This window comes from Sebastes umbrosus, chromosome 23 (genome assembly GCF_015220745.1).
Source record: "Sebastes umbrosus isolate fSebUmb1 chromosome 23, fSebUmb1.pri, whole genome shotgun sequence".
Taxonomy (NCBI): Eukaryota; Metazoa; Chordata; class Actinopteri; order Perciformes; family Sebastidae; genus Sebastes; species Sebastes umbrosus.
The window spans coordinates 11,487,930-11,505,192 of NC_051291.1; the positions used below are offsets into that span (position 1 = coordinate 11,487,930).

Consider the following 17,263-nt stretch of genomic DNA (forward strand, 5'->3'; position numbering starts at 1 on the left):
TTTTAGCTCCTTTTTGACTGCAGGTACTTTCCCCCCGGAACTAGGAACCTTTTGAGGAACTTATTGCGTTTCGAACCGCAGGGATTAGGGTCTAAATTAAGCTCTGGGGACATTTTACCCCTCCAAAAAAGGCCCTAGTCTGGGGGTAGTACTTTCTGAAAGTAAAGTAACTATCAGGATAGGGTTTGCTGAGGTGACGGTTGCTAATTGGTGAAACACACACAATGCCGCTGCTTCATCTTGTGAATCGCTTCATTCGTAAAACAAGGACGTACTCTAATATCAATTTAGGAACCATTTTAAGGACGAGGGGAGAACATTTCTCCTTGTTTGATAACATTAAAAGTGAAGTTAGGCTCTGCTGTTGGCTTCCCGATTCATTTTAAAAAAGACAGATTGAAAAAGAGAGATCACGTGAGGAGGCGAGACAACAAGCTCAAATAGTGGCAGAGGCAGTGGCAGCACAAGCGAGCCGAGAGGGCGAGCAGTAGAAGAATATAGTAGACAAATAAATAACCATCAAACGCTCAACAGATGAAGGAACCTTTAATCCCTTGAAAAGTAGTCTCAGGACTAAAATGACCTATTGGTTGAAAACGTGCAAAGGGACGGGGAGATGTTGCTGATTACTTTAAACTAGCAGCTCAAAACGACTGAATGTCTCGATGTTTTCTAGCTATTTGGGGGAATGGCATGTATCAAGGCGAGGCGGGCTGTTCATCAGATGGTTGAGTACTGTGTGTTGTGGTTTCCAGAGTAGTTTTTGACACATTGACAACTGAATTTGTGAGAGCCGTTGTTAAACCTGTGGCTGCTGCTGTCTGTGCTTTCTCCTTCCCACCTGCTGAGGCTCCCGAGAGGGCGTGATTGGCTCAGCCTCTCTCTCCCCCAGACCTCACGCCGCGGGGTGCTAATGGGCCACGGTGTGATATTTAGTATCGAGGCCAGGGATGTTTAGGCTTAGCTTCAACCCCCGCTGAGCACCTGCTTGTGTGTGTTGTTTGTGTGGGTGCGACCAGGGAGATATCTCTTAAAACAAGATGACATGCATGGATGTAGACACACAAGGCACGTCATTGTGTTGTACTTGGCTGTTTTTCCGGCCTCACGGCGAGGGGGACGTATTTGTTGTCACGTTTTTTTGATGTATACGCATGTGTGCATGCACAAGTGTTTTGTGTTTGTGCCGATAAAGGAAGAGTAGCCTTGAAGAGCCTACAGTGAGAGAGACAAATGAAATGCACTTTATCTTGTTGGCGTAGGCGAGCGCCCAAGGAGAGCGTTTCAAGGACTCCCTCTTGATCAAAAGTGATGGCCGCTGCATTGTTTGGCTCTCTGTAAGAATAAGCTTACCCTTTTCCTTGCTCACATATTTACCACATTTTGCCAATTTTCATGTTCAAAACCACTTTCACATTAGATAAATCATGAAGCTGTGCAGCATTTCTGTGGCATTGTGGGGTTTTGTGGCAGCACTGGAGATAGATGTTACACAATTTCTTATTTGTAAATATTTCCAGAAATGTTCTTTACCTTTTAAGACCTAAGTGTTCAATAAAATCTCCATAGGACATGAATTGTTTTGTTGGTGCAATATGGTGTTAATGGGGCAAGCTGGCACCCTCATTTACGTCCACTAAAAGTGGATTGTGAACTGATTATGATAAGTGTCTGACATTATGGAAAGAGTCTCGCTCAAGGAGAAGTCTTGTTCTGAAATCTGGTGATGGGACATGTTGCTGGAAGACAATGGTGGACTAGTGTTTGTTGTGTTGGACTACAGAAAGCATAGATTTTCAATGTCATGGCTGAATATTTAGATGATTTAAACAATGTGGATGCGGTTTTTGACTTTGGTTTATTTGAGCCAGAGTATACGGATATTCAGATTTCACAACGAGACTTCTCCTTGAGCGGGACTTGGACACAATCCCAAACAGACCGGATCAAGCGAAAGGTACGAAATCTGCGCCTGTCACTGGCAAAAACAAGCACTTTTAGTGGACGTAATGTCACATTGACGCTGCTCACTTGCCCTCGCAGCTCGTTTTGCTGCTGCTGGTTACAGTGTTCTCCCTCAATACTGGACCAGTTTCAAAAATTGTAGTCTCCATTAGTCACTTTGACACAAAAACATGGGAAAACAGGGTCCAGGTTGAAAAATACTGAAGTTACCCTTTAAAGCCCCTGAAAACTTGGCTTAAACTCTTAAGTATTTCTCTATAACAGTAAATATTTTCATGATTAAATAAGCAAGAGACAGAGTTTTTAACAGTCAAAAACTCAGCTAATCTGCCTCATCAGCACTGTGATTTGATTGACAAACAACAGAAATCTCTCAATGAAAATGAACAAAACCGTTCTAACTTTGGCAGAAAATAGTGTGTTCATTAAGGATCCCATCAATCATAGTAAGAAGTTAAAGGGGCCTTTAAGAAACAACAAGAGACATCAGTAAGTGCTAACATGGGGTGTCAAGGTATCTGAAAAGGTGGAATTTACCGGATTTTTACCTCAATGTGATAAAGTACCTTGACTTCACAGGTATTAAATTTACAAAATTACCCAAAAAAATATATATCCTGTCTGGTTATTTAACCTATTAATGGTTTCACAATTGAATGTCCACCATCAGAACATCCTGGTAGACTCAATTCTGGCTGGGACTCCTGTTGCATGTCATACGCCTCTCTTTCACCCCATGTTTCCTGTCTGTCTCTACATGGCCATATATCCAGTAAAAGCTGCCAAGGAAAACTTTGTGAAGTAGTCTGATAATGGGAACATCATATTTGGCAGATCCTGAAAAGAGTGCAGATGGTACAAAGGAGTTATATTTGTCCTTTGTCTTGCCAGCAGCTTTCCTGTCTGTTTCAGCCGTAGAAATATGCAGACAGCCCCCCTTCAGACAATCCAGTGAAGCCTACAGACGTACACAGAATAATTTGATTCCCAGTGAGATTTTATAAACCTGGTATAATATCTGTTCCTATCGGGGAGCTGGTGTCATTGTAGTCGGATGGGCGGGGGGGTGCAGAGCCAGAAACTCATTCCGAGTTTCCACGTCAATAATTATTGAAATAAGGTCAGTAAGAAAATAAACCGCACATGAATATTCTACCCCAGCTGTCCCAGAAACTGTCTCTAAGTAGCGAGAAGGTGAAGAGGAGATAAGGGTAATGTTCTTCTCGAGCTGCATACAGAAACCTTTTTTTTTTTTTCTTACAGCAGCTTAAGAACAGTGACGCACAAGTTGCAGCCGCCGCTATTCTTGAGCCTATTTGAAGTTATAATATGTAAATTGTTTCTTAATCAGAATCCTTTTTGCACCAAAGTTGCAAAACCCTTCACGGCCTTTTCTCCTTTAATGGAATAAAAGGCAGAGGGTTGTTAATAATGCACACCTAATTGAAAGGGCAAACATGTAGAAGACATTCCCACCTGTTCTTTTGATGATAATGTGGCTATGATTCATACCTTCAAACAGCCTCGGTGTGAATATAATATTGAACACTTTGAATAGTAAATTTGCTGTTTTTCCATCTTTCTTTGAAGAAGAATTTGAAGTAAAAAGAAAAAGGATTTGAGTTGTCTTTGGTATTGTAGTGATGTATTTGTGTGTGTGTTTGTAACAGCTCTGCAGGGCCGGGATCTGAGGAAGAGGTGGGTGGGAACAGCAGACAACGACACAACCGTCACGGCAGAGATGGAGGAGCTGCAGCAACAGGGGGTTTGGAGAAAAGGATGGAAGAGCTGGAGAAGGTACGTCTTCCCACCCTGTCATTCGTATTACTGCTCAGTTACAGTCGCTAGTAATACCAACTAATACTCCATAGAAACACAAGCCAGTTTTAAAGGAATACTTTGACATTTTGGGAAATACACTTAAGAGTATTTATTTTCTTGCCAAGAGTTGGATGAGAAAATCAATACTCTTTCTCACAGTGTTTCATTTCATAATAAATGTCATTTATGTTCAGAAAAAAGGTTAAGAAGCGTGTGCTAATTTGTTAATAATAATAATCATAATCCACGATTAAAAGCCGATACACTATTAATTTATGGAGCTGTGCAAGTCACTGCATTTTCTACAACACTGTCCTGCAAATATTCAAAAGACTTGTAAACAAATGAAGGAATTATGTCCATGACTCAAAACATACACGATTTCTTCTTCTAATGCACTATATTGTTGCGTTAACTCATCTTCCAGTGTGCCCACTGTTTGACCATCAAGGTGTTGGTCGCATCCTCGAAATAGGACATGAATACTGAAGAAATATCAGCGAGTGAGAGCAAATCTGAGGAAGCTTCATTGGCTTTATCCTCCGCTGCTTCGTTGTGTGTAACCAAAACTAAATCCACCACCAACCACCATAGCAATGTAAAATCATAGGGGGACGCTTTGGCTTTATGATTGGCATATGCTATCATAACCAAATCAACTTTTCAGTGAGTTTTGGAAAGGTCCGTCCACAACTCTTTTGGCCGACTATCAGCTGCACTTTGTTAAGGATGAATTCCCACTTTTAGGCGTTTGAGCGGTCGCCCGTGTTCTGATTTTATGGCTGGAAATCGCGGCTCAGCACTGGCAGAAATCCTCCTCAGTGTTGTTGAAGCGATGACCTTTTACAGTGCAGATATGTCTCTTCCTCCTACACCGTTCCTATCAGACGCTCAACCCCTCCATGCTGCCACTGTAGAAACTCAACTCGGAATCAAATGTCAATCGGGTGGGTTTCGGAAAAAAGCTTTTTAAAGTAAGCACCGCTTTGACCTCAGTGACTTCAGTGTGAGGTATTTCTCACGGTTAAATGACTAGAAACACTTTGAAAATCCCATTTCACACACTTATTTTTGTGCACATTGTCTCTGCAAGAGACTTTAGATCCTCAGACATTACTTAAAAGCCTCACAAGTACAGAGATGTATAGTTTGATCTTCGAATAGAAATACCTGTTCTCCAAAGCCCAGTATTATCTTACCTCAACCCACGTTGGGAGGATGGATATAACGGAGACATGGCCTGTATTACTATATTTATGTGAAAGGAGTAGAAGAGCTGTTCGTTCAAAGCCTTCAAAGCCTTCAAAGCCGCAGTTATCTATAGTAGCTTTTAAAACCCTGGGTGAATAGAGTTTCATCGGTTTGTGTCGGCAACATTAATGCTTTGTACCCTCTACTGTACCTGGTTTCTATGGAAACAATTTCATGCTTATCTGGAAAGTAGAAATCCTGGTGTGAGCTTCATTTCCATCAGAAGCACAAAGAGCAGTTTCAACATGTGTGCATGTTAAAACCTCTGAGTAGAAAGTCTCTCTCTCAGCGAGGAACAATATCCATTTATTTCACTGTAGTTGTTGGAGGAGGAGGGAGGACAGGAACACGCTGGCTTTTAAACAAGTACAATTTGATAGAAAAGCACTATAAAAAAAGGAACTATTAATGCATTGTTCACTGACAATCTGTTCTTTTGATTATTACAGATGGCTTGTTTTGAAGAATAAACTGTCATGCCACAAAAATCTTAACGCCTGTCAAAAACCAGATGCTTACGGAATTAAAATGAGCTTTCGATAAAGTAGCATGATGCAAACCAGGGGTGTAAGAAAATATAAAAACACTAGTATCGCGATATTATGTTTTTTTTTTTTAAATATCGCCTTGCTTACAGTATCACAATATATTGAATCGTTATCATGATACGTATCGTATCGCCAGATTCTTGCCAATACACAGCCCTAAATGCAAGCTTAACATGGCAACAGATTAGCCAGAATAGTCTCAAACAGGTTAATGACTGGTAGACATCAGCGATATTATGTACTGTTTTTGCAGGAAGTGAACATTGTATAGATAAATTACAGCACCCCCATTCTCACCTTCTCTCCCCCGTGCTGTCGTCGGCTTGTCCAGATGCTCTCTACATTGTTTTTACATTCATACAGCTAAGGGGGGGCGTAAAAACATTTAGGCGGTGCGCTTACACCGTATAATTGCCGGGGTGACAGTTGGAACAAAGATCAACAGGTAAATCGAGAGCTTTGCCTTCATGCTCCACTTCCTCTTCAACCCAACAGTCTGGTACAATCAATACCCACATTACTACGGAGACCCGAGATATCCAAACTCCGACCCACAAGTTCCTTTTAAAAGTTCATTTTTAGTTTTTCCGAGATGCTTCAGTGCATGTGTTTTTGGGTCTGTAAATTACTATTTATTATCAAATCTGAAGTAATTACAGTTTTTAGTGCCACAGCAATGTGTATGAACGTAAATACAAATGTCATGCCCTGTTGTTATCTGGTGAAAAGATTTCTAATTGATGTAATCGTGTTGCTAATTTGTGTGTTTTTTCAGGAGCTGGCCAGAGAGCGTCAGGTAAACGACAGGTTGCTGAGGGACCACGAGGACAAAGACGACCTCATCGTCAAGCTAAGGGAGGAAATTGACTTGCTGAACAGAGTGAGTCCAGCCTACGTGATTTTTCTACTCTGATGTCTGATATTTTGAGCGTTGCTTTGTGATTTTGTGCGTGGGCGGCTCGTGTGGGTTGTTAAATCATCATCTGGCATTTTAGTGGAGTTTTGTGTAATAGCTGTGTGTTTTTCCACATGACGTTCTTGCAGTCCATTAGGATTTGGATAACAACAAAACATTATTTTTGGATTTAAACACTTAAAAGATGACAGCAAATATTTTACTCAGAGGCATTGTATGCGCTATTTGCATTTTTTAAAACTCACCAGTGGTTTGATGACATTTGAGCGTCAAAAGTTTTAGCTTCCCAGTGTTGCAGGTGACATTAATGTCTTATTGATTTATCCACCAAAAACAAATTTGCTGTCTTGTGGATAAGGATTTCAGACTTGATTGTATGTCTAAAGCAAATTGTGAAAGATTTTTTTCTTTTTGTCAGCTTAAATTTGAGGGTATTTTCAGTCTTATTGGACAAACACTGTTGCAGTCCTCATCCCAGAGGGTTTGGACAGATCTTTTTGTTGAAGAAAAGCAATCAATAAGTTCGAAATTGTGCTGTGGCAGCTGAAAAACACCACACGCCACCACAGTCTTCAACTTTTAAACACCCATTTTTCTTTCTACTTTCTTTTGATTTGCTCCCAGGCAGTATGTTTTATGGTAGACTCAGTACCAAGGTAACAGTGGAGTTTAAAAAAACGCTCCAATTAAAACTGTCAAAAGTGAATTTTAACCTCACACATACTGTGTTATTTCAAATTCAGTAAAGTAGAGCCACAAGCCAAAATAATGATCACTAAATTACTACCTCTTCAGTTTCAGCCAATCAGCGCTGTATTGTCAATCTGCCTCTGGTGCAGATTACAGTCAGGAGAATGGCTTTATTCCACAGCTGCCTGCCAGCCGTCATTTGTATCCAAAATTGAGTTCATGTATCGGGTTCACCCTAAGAAATATTCATAGTCATAGTCCAGCTAAATGTGAAAATGTAACCCTGGTGAGACTTCTTAAAAGTCTCTCTGGAGAAGAGAACTCCGAGTCCTCCCTCAGGAAAATCAGTTACGATGAAAATGCTCAGACAGTGATGATAAGCTGCCTTACTTTCTGATTATTGTCAGAAGTGCTTTTGAGAGATTTTGTAGCCTTCACACTGGGAGCGTTTCACACTGATGTGAACCCACTATCGGAGGTCATGTGTGTTTGTTTCTGCCTCCCGGGTCGGGGTCCTGTTACCTCTTCACGCTGCGGTCAGGGTTGAAAGGTCGAGGGATATTCATGTAAGCTGATGTCTCTTTATATTCAACCGTCGGAGTGAAACCTCCTCGAACCCTCTGAACCCTCATCTCCCTCCAACCCCAGACTGTCAACAATCCCTCCTCACCTCGCAGCCTTTGCCTGTGTGTCTGGGTCAAAGAGGCCAGCGGTAAAATACATCTCTGTGTTTTTGGCATCTCTGAAGGGAAACGTAGCGGGAGGGGAGAGATCTCAAAGACTTTCATGTTTCAAATGTTCAGAGAAAAGAGACTGTAGCTCTCCCCTGCGGAGCCAATCAAATCCAAAACAAGAGATCAAGCTCTGCCGACAAATAAAGCAATCAGAGATGTGTACATTTTTCGCGTCGAATGAATGTTGCTTGATTATTATCTTGACGCTTTAGGGGGCGAATTCACAAAAGGATTGCGCTACTTTTCGCAGCCGCTTAACCTGCACAAATAAGACAAAAGGAAACCGTGTAATTCTCAAAGCACCAGCAAAAGGGTGAAATGTGCTGCCAAGTAGATATGCAATGCCCCTGTGCTATTTGTGCACGTATTTAAATGACGTGATATGCATACATTTGGAGCAAAATTGGCCCCTTTGTATGCGAATGAGCCAGCGCTGAGAGCCACACGCAGTTACAGTGAAATTATTAGCATCTTCAGAGAGTTGGTGGTAAACGAAGTGCATTTATAAAGAGGTGTCTCGCCCAGGCTTTCCAGCGATCATGACATATTAAATCCCAAATACGGTAGTCTCTCTTTCACATTTAAATTGAACGTTGAGGAATGCCTCTGAACCTTGGCGGTCACGACCTGTAGCTTGCATTTCATTTTTTCTTCTTTGTCTCTGCCATTCTGCCTACTGTGTTCTTGGTGCAAAGGCAGCATTTATACTTTGCCACATGGATAATTGCAATCAGACGCAAAAGTTTATGGGGCGTTTTTTGCGCTGAAATATCATTACCGCAATACCTTTTGTGAAGCCAGCCCAGTAAGCGGGAAAAAATTTTGCCACTGTATGTTTCTGCAAACCACGCATACGTTAAATGTGGTCGTTCGGCATTCGGTCGGAACAAGTGAGGTAATACGACGAGCGACGCGCAGAGCAACTGCCGTAGTATTTCGAGCGACTGTTATTGAAAGTTATGTGGGATAATAACAAGCATAAAAGCGAGAAAGTCCACTAAGGGCGGGAGTGAGGAGTGGTGGATGGGTCGTACAAACACAGGACTTTAACTTAGGAGATCGCTTGTTCGTGTCCCGTGTGAAACCAAAAGTAAACGTTGAAAGTAAAGTAAAGAGTCTGTTATGGACAGTTTATTTATTTACGGTAGTTATGGTTGTTATGTTACGTTGTTGCGTTGCGTTGTTGCGTTGCGTTGTCGCGTTGCGTTGTCGCGTTACGTTGTCGCGTTACGTTGTCGCGTTACGTTGTTACGCTGTCGTGTTTCGTTGTCGCGTTACGTTGACGGTTACGTTGTCGGTTACGTTGTCGGTTACGTTGTCTTGTTACGTTGTCGCGTTACGTTGTTGCGTTACGTTGTTGCGTTACGTTGTTGCGTTACGTTGTCGCGTTACGTTGTTGTTGTATTATTTTAACACAAACCATGATTTTCTTTCTAGCCTTAACTAAGTAGTTTTGTTACCTAAACCTAACCAATCGTTTCCCCACATTAACCATGTAGCATTGTGCATTTCAGCAAGTGTGTTACAAGGCTGATATGAAACATATTTAGGAAATATTTTTTGGTTCATAAACGTAGACAATAAACGTAGACAATAAACGTATTCGGTTGCAAGTGATGCGCAATTCATGGCACCAATCCATTCTTTGTGACTTTGTGCCCCTCAGAGTGTAATATTGCAGGAGGCATCGCGCTGATAGCATCACATGGACAGGAAGCCGGTCATAAGAGAAGACCTTTATGTAAGGACGGTCACCGTGGTGATAGCCATCAGAAATGTCCCCTTAGAGAGGCTACCGCAAAGCCTGATGGGAAAGCGGGAGATAACAACTGATCCAGTCTGTGCAGAGGAAGATTGAACCCTCGGTCACTGTAGAAGTTTATTTGGGAGAGAAAGAAAAAGATGAAGCTCAACTTGTGGACTTATATATCCCCCTTTGATACGCTTTGAAGAGAGAAATCGTGTCTTGTAGAGAGTTCACATCCCTGTAAGCACATACGTCTGTGTGATTGAAGCTGATGAGATCATGGAGCAACTTTTAGATATAGCACTTTCAAAGGGTTGAACTTGCAATAACTTTTTTTTAAAGGGGGTTTAGCCACTTGTGTGTATATATATGTATATATATAAAACATCCCATTATAATGCTACCATTCACATCTAAATAAGTCTGACCATCCCTCTCATATCCTGATAACATCTTATTGAGTAAACCATCCCATTATCATTCATATGACATAATATAAGTGTAACATATCCAGCAAGAGTTTCCGTTATCTATCACATGTCTATCTTTTACATAATAGCCATGTCTGTCCCACCCACCACTACCAACACAACATCATTTATCACTTTGCTATCAGACACATCATAATGATGATGACTTAAACAACAGTACGTAAGTATATGTAATTAACATACAATGCAGGCGACTCTGACACATCATGACAATGTGTTTTATTTCTATAAAAGCAAAAACAACGGTGGGCAAGATATGTAATCAATCTAGCCCAGGGATCAGCAACCTGCGGCTTCGGAGCCTCATGTGGCTCTTTAGCTCCTCTCCAGTGGCTCCCTGTGGATCTTTAAAAATGGAAAAGAATAACTGTTTTTTGTTTTCATTTTCATTTTTATTTATCATTGTTGTAGGTCTGTGGTACGACGGTACGACGGAGTATTAGGTCCACATTGAGGGGAAAAAATAAAACTGAGATTTTGAGACTAAAGTCATAATATTACGAGAATAAAGTCAGAATACTATAAAGTAGTAATTTTACGTGCTATTTTCTTTTTTCTCTTAAAGTTATGACTTTATTCTCGTAATTTTACGACTTTTTTTCTCGTAAACCTATGACTTTTTTCTTGTAATATTATGATTTTTTTTCTCGTAAAGTTATGACTTTATTCTCGTAATATTACGCCGTTTTTCTCGTAAAGTTATGACTTTTTTTCTCGTAATATTCTGACTTTATTCTGGAAATCTCAGATGTTTTTTCCTTCAGTGTTGCCCTAATACTCTGTAGTACATTTGCACTTTGGCCCTCACTGCATTAGACTTATATACTATATACTTAGACTATAAGCTGTGTTACCTTCATCACAATGCTCAAATGTTTTGTGGCTTCAGACAGATTTTTTGTTTTTTGTTTTTGCCGAAAATGGCTCTTTTGATAGCAAAGGTTGTTGACCCCTGATCTAGCCAATAACACCGACTACCGCGGCAAGCCTAATAGTTGCTTTAAACGTTTTTTAAAACGTTGTTTGGTCTTCAACTAGTCTTTATATCACTCTTCCTCTGCAGCGGAGACAACATGCTGCGTAGAAACTCGTGACATCATTAGTTTGACTTTCCAAATCCCTCTTAGCGCAGTCGAGCTCAATCTCAGCAGCCATGCGAGGATCGTGACCGGTGATGGAAGAAAACCAAAATGAGGAGTGTCACTTTGATGAGACGGCGCTGTGGCAACTGAGAGCCTTTCTCATTTGCAACTAATTGGAGCCGTTAATGTCTAATTTGTTGCTATCAAGGCTGGAGGGGGAAACCTGGCAGCAAGTTAACGCTGGCTTTAACTCTCAGACTCCAACCCTGACTTGGCCCTCAAGAGGTGTAGCAGCAGCAGGGTTGTGAATATTCATGTGTCTAAATGTGTCCAGAAAGTGCTAACCCCGGGGCTCTCTGTCTCACCCCAGGACCTGGACGACATTGAGGATGAGAACGAGCAGCTCAAACAGGAGAACAAGACTCTGCTGAAAGTGGTGGGTCAGCTGACGAGGTAGGACCCGACACAAACAACTCAGCAGCCTCCTCCTCCTCCTCCTCCTCCTCGATGAATGGAGCGTCTCTGTTCTCTCCCCTCTCCTGACCTCCTCCTGTCCTGGGTCAAGTCCAGCAGCCTTTAATCTCTTTTGATTCTGTCTCTCTGTGTGTTAGCGGTGAAACTGTAAAGTCGTCACAGCGTCCCCCCCACCCCGAGGAGGATTTATCCCATTTGTTGCGAAACATCCTCCTGTCCTGACAGTCTCATGGGAATTGGTCTGTCATCGTATACATATTTAATGTAAATTTATTGTACATAGGCCATTTAGATTGTTCATTTTTGGGGATTTTTGATGAGGTCTTAAAAAGCAAAAAAAGTAAAAATGAATGTACGTGCTGCACAAACGAGCGCACACAAAGTCTTTTAAAACTTGTTTAAAGGTTAAAAAACAAAACTTCCCAGGTAAAATTATAAAAACATCTCCAGTGTTTTGCGATGTTTGAATTGTGTCTGTTTCATCAGTGAACTTGGAGCTTCTGTCGAGGAACTCTTGGACCAAATTCAACATAATTATTTCTGCTACAGTACCATCAGCCAAAGTGGGCATAGTGCCTTGCAATACATGGGAGGTTTTCTTTGTCAATTCTTTAAAAAAAGAAATTGTTAAAGCCTGGTGCTTTATTAATGAACATTAGTGCCAGATTTACTTATTTGTATGCAATAATGTATGTCATCCTATCTTCTCAAAATTACGCTCCCATACAACTAAACTGCATTGTTTGAGGGAAGCGTATTTTTCGTGGATTACGTTTGTTTTTGACGGATCAAAAATATGTTTCTAATGATAGTCCGCGTATGGAGGAGGTCATAAACATGGTCAGAAAAACACCGGGCTTTCACCCAGGAGACTGCTGTTCGTGTCCCGTGTGAAACTAACATTTTAATTTATGTCCGTAGCTTAATAATGGTAAATGGACTTGCATTTATATCGCGCTTTTCTAGTCTTCCGACCACTCAAAGCGCTTCACACTACATGTCAGTATTCACACATTCACACACTGATGGCAGAGGCTACTAAGGTGCCAACTCTGCCCATCAGGATCTAATCTAAATACTCATTCACACACTGATGGCTATGCCTTCGGGAGCAATTTTGGGGTTAAGTGTCTTGCTCAAGGACACATCGACATGTGCCCCGGAGCAGCTGGGGATCGAACCACCAACCTTCCGATTGGTGGACAACCTGCTCTTCCCTTCTGAGCCACAGCCGCTTAAAATGACTACGTAACAGTAAACACTTTTAACAAACCTCACACCACAGGAATATCTGGGAAGATAATCTTTAAAACCATAAAAAAATCGGGGCTTTGCTGACGATTGTCAGGAGGGGGGGAAATCGGCCCAAAATCGTCTTGAGTCTCGTGTATTGTTTATTTGTTTTGTCAATTTACAACATTAATCACGTGTTTAAAAGTGCGACCGTAATCCGGTAGAAAATACGCTTCCCTCGAAACATAATTGAGAATGCAGTATAGAAGTATGGGAACATAATTTTGTAGGAGACAAGGTTGATATTTGAATCCCAACTGGGCATCTACAAACCTGAATCAAGAGTATTTTAAATATTTCCAATTTAAATGATAAAGCTAACTAAAGCAAGATATGAATTATATGCTTTACGCATTTCAATGTTAACATCAGAGTATTACACTTGTCCTTAGGGTGAAACCCTTGCCTAGTATATATATGTGGATCCTTTTTTAAAAAACTCTGTAATTCGTTTACAAGTTATTATGTCTTTGCAATATTTGATAGAGGTTTAGCTGCTCTTTTTATGGCATCTAAGATGTGTGGAGTGAGCTACAGTGCATTTTTTATTTGTATGATAACCAAATGAACTGAAGGAACATACTATTTGAAATGCATCTCTTTTTGTTTACTCAAGGGAACAGGCTTGGCTGGTAGTGGCATTTTACTTTCTGTATTTAGATGATTTTTATCCCACCGGGGAGCCGCCGCCGCCGCCGCTCAGCGAGCTCCTGCACCGTGGCGAATAATCTGTAGGTTTTAGTCGGTCAATAGATAGCTCTGCTTCCACGTACAGTCACGTATTGTTGGGGGTAAAGAAAGATCATCCTCCTCGCAGACAGACAGACACCACACACCCGTCTCTCTTTCCATGACATTATGCATGTACAGAAGATTAAGTCATTTAATAAAAGTTTGATTATCTCTCTCCTCAGTCGGCTCGCTTGTGTTCATTAAGACTAATTTGATGTGATGATACCATGCCACTGAGTCGGTAATGCAATGTGACGGTGGCGGGGGGTTCAGTTCCTCCGCTGAGCTCTCAACACACACACACACACACTCATGATTCAACATGCCAATCAGCAACCTGACTGAATTAAGGCCACCATCCTGGGATGAGAAACTCCCATCCACTATACAGCTTTGAAACGCATTAATTCCCTCACCTAGTGACAGGCAGGCATATCATGACTAATGTCAACTAAATCTCCAGATAATGGCCTCTTTCAGTTGATGGAAAGTGCTGCAGGCTTTCTCTATAATCCCTATTAGCATTTTTATGAAAAGTTGCAGGTTCTGTCATTTTGAATAGTCACAAAAGGGCAAAAACAATTCATATCTACCTCGATTTTGTCACAATAGACTCCTAGTTTGCTCTTACCGGCAACATCGGACCTCTACTTGAGTTCAGACGGCATCAGATCACTCTTTGAATTATAGGTTTCACTGCAGGTGAATGTAGTTTGTCAGCAGAAGTCTTTGTCAACAGTGGATCTCGAAGGTTTGCAAGAAAATGTCATCATGTCTACGACCTTTTGAAAGAAGTGGTAGTCCATGCTGTCATCTTGTATAGTGGGTAGAGTTGATCCGATACCAGTATTGGAAATGGATCCAATCACTGTGCTGTCGCCCTGGATGTATCATGGCTGCTGCTGGCAACTACTGTTTTAGAGCAGCGAAGAAGAACTCATTGCAGGTAGTTTGTCACAGCTGTTAAATAATAATAATAATAATAATAATAATAAATAATAATAATAAAAAACAACTGTGGCATCATGTCAAAAACTGGCATTTAATGAGTTAAAATTCTGAAAATTAATGAATAATTTGTGGTTATGATCAGGACTGATGTTGGTTAAAATCATTTAACTTGGTGAAATTGGAACATAATATTAATATAAAGTATTTTTATAGCAAAATAAAATCAAAATGCATCAAAATCAATGTTGTTGCTAATCATTGACAGATCCCAGACTGTAAACAAATACCTGTAGCATTTAATATACAGAAAATAATTACATTTTTGTGGTTTTGAGTTCTGTTTGTTTTGGGGTTTTTTCACAAAAAAATGGCATTTTAAGGGTTAAATTTCTGAAAATGAATAGTTCCGTTGGTTGGTTAAAGGATTTAACTCAGTGAAAGTGGAAAATGATATTAATATGTAATATTAATATCACTTTATGACCTATATATATATAATTCATTTTTATTTTATTAATTTATTTATTTCCTAATTTTTCCATGTTGTTTTTGCTGCTGTTAATATATATAATTATTTTGTATTTTGCCTTCATTTATAGTGACATTGATAGCTATTAAAGGTGGAGAGAGAGGGGATTACATGCAGCAAAGGGCCGCATGTCAGATTCGAACCTGTGCACCTGCAGCAAGGACTCAGCCTTGATACCAGGTGAGCTACCGGGGCGCCCCAATATATAATATTTTTATGGAAGTTTTTTGTCCTTTAAGGACTGCAGAGCAACTTTTTTAAAGTGAGGCACACGGGTTGGATGGTCTTTTATTTTATGTCACTCATTTATTAACTGTTCTTGCTATACTTTGTAATGACGATCGTGTGTCCAGTCCGGTTTGTTTGTATGTACGGCTGTGAATAGACACGTCTTCCTCCACAAAGTGCATTAGATCCTGAGAGGCTGATAGTCGGGACAGAGATGAGAGGCAGGCCTTATCTTGTTCTTGAAGAAATCCAGCCCATATTTCATTATCAGTTGGTTTCATGCTCTTGCTTCTCCGGCCAATCTCCTCAATCTCCAGGGTCCCTGGTGCAGGGAAGCACTCATCCACGCCGAGGATGGCAGGGGTCAGGATGCCAGAGAGAGTGAGAACGGATGGGTGGTAAGATACTGAACATATTTGTGCAATTTCCTCTGCCTATTCCTTCTGGTCTACTTTATCACAGCAGAGACATTTTCTCCACCAGCAGCCTGAAAATGACTTGTGCCTACCCATGCACCTTTTATACCTCATTATCTCAAAGCTAAGTGATATCTGGGGTGACACTTTAAAGCCGGTATTCAAATTGAAGTGTCCTCGGTGATGGGAAATTATAGCGTTCAGACCTTCTATCCCAGCCTAATGTCACACTCTACTTCCAGCAAGAAGGCACAGTCTCACACTGTCTTTCATGTTAGGGAGATTTCGTGCCATGAAAGTGCTTTTTGAAGACAAACGGCGACCGTGTTGGAGCTGTAACTGCAATAACAAGACTTCACACGCCTCGCATGCCCCTCCCCCTCAACACCTGGACCACATGTGGAGCTGCCCTTTGTTGAAATGCCCTGGAAAAGTCAATGGGATACCAACACATCATCAACTAATGGCGGTCCAAATGCATGACATTTACCAAATGGCATAATTTAACTCATCAGAGGAAATATTGAAGTAGAGGATGACAAATGGGATTGTGCTATCAAGGAGTCACTACAGGAGATGTAGCGGGTCTGAGCACCAAGAGTCAGCTGGATAATGAAACAGCTTGTCAAAATGTGGCAAAATAAACCATTAAAATATGATGGAAATTTAAATCTTATACTGATAATGCTATATTATTAGTCAGGAATTAATAGATTAAAAGGCTGTATTCCATTTCAACCCATTTAGAAGACATTTTAACACATTTTTGACAAGTTATTATTACTTTATCCGGCAGCTATTACATTATCAGCCGCTGTAAAACGCATCCGAACAATTCCCATCTGGCTCATTTTTATCACCACAGCTGTCACCTAAATCACTCTCTTCTGTCTGCCCCTCATCATAACCCATTATCCTAAAAAAAGAGAGAGATCTATTTGAGATGGCACTACAAAAGCCATATTCTGCTCTGTCCGTAGGCCTGCTGGCTGGTGTTTCCATTTGTCTGTCTCCTATAACTGTAGTTGTGGAGTAGAATAAACAATTTGTTTTCTCACACTCAGAAACCTAATCTGCCACGGCAAAAAAAACATTAGTCAGAAACACACTTTGATTTGGACTTCAATATTCATGAGGACGCTCCGCAGGCTGGAAAACAAACACAAAGCACCTCCAGCTGACAGAGTATGCAGGGCGCCTTGACTTTTAACTGCATTTGGAGTTTACAAAAGACAAACATTTTATCCTCTAACTTCACCTGAATGTCTCCCTTTTCATGCAGAACCCCCGGGGGTGTAGAATAGTGTTATACTAACATGTTGGTTTGCCTTTATTTTGAGGTAATATTTGCTTTGTATTGAACTAGTGCTGTACCCAATTGCTTGGCCTCCAGAA

At 40.8% G+C, this 17,263-nt stretch overlaps 1 protein-coding gene across 1 annotated transcript in view; it reads left to right on the forward strand.

The window, feature by feature from the left end:
• pawr (PRKC, apoptosis, WT1, regulator) overlaps positions 1 to 12,616 on the forward strand; it is a 68,039-nt gene extending 55,423 nt beyond the window's left edge. The window contains exons 4-6 of the mRNA XM_037760002.1: positions 3,636 to 3,762; positions 6,361 to 6,465; positions 11,616 to 12,616. Of these exons, the coding sequence (XP_037615930.1) occupies positions 3,636 to 3,762; positions 6,361 to 6,465; positions 11,616 to 11,702 (319 nt within the window). The 3' untranslated portion in view covers positions 11,703 to 12,616. The remainder of the gene's footprint in view (positions 1 to 3,635; positions 3,763 to 6,360; positions 6,466 to 11,615) is intronic.
• The last annotated feature ends 4,647 nt before the right edge of the window (positions 12,617 to 17,263 follow it).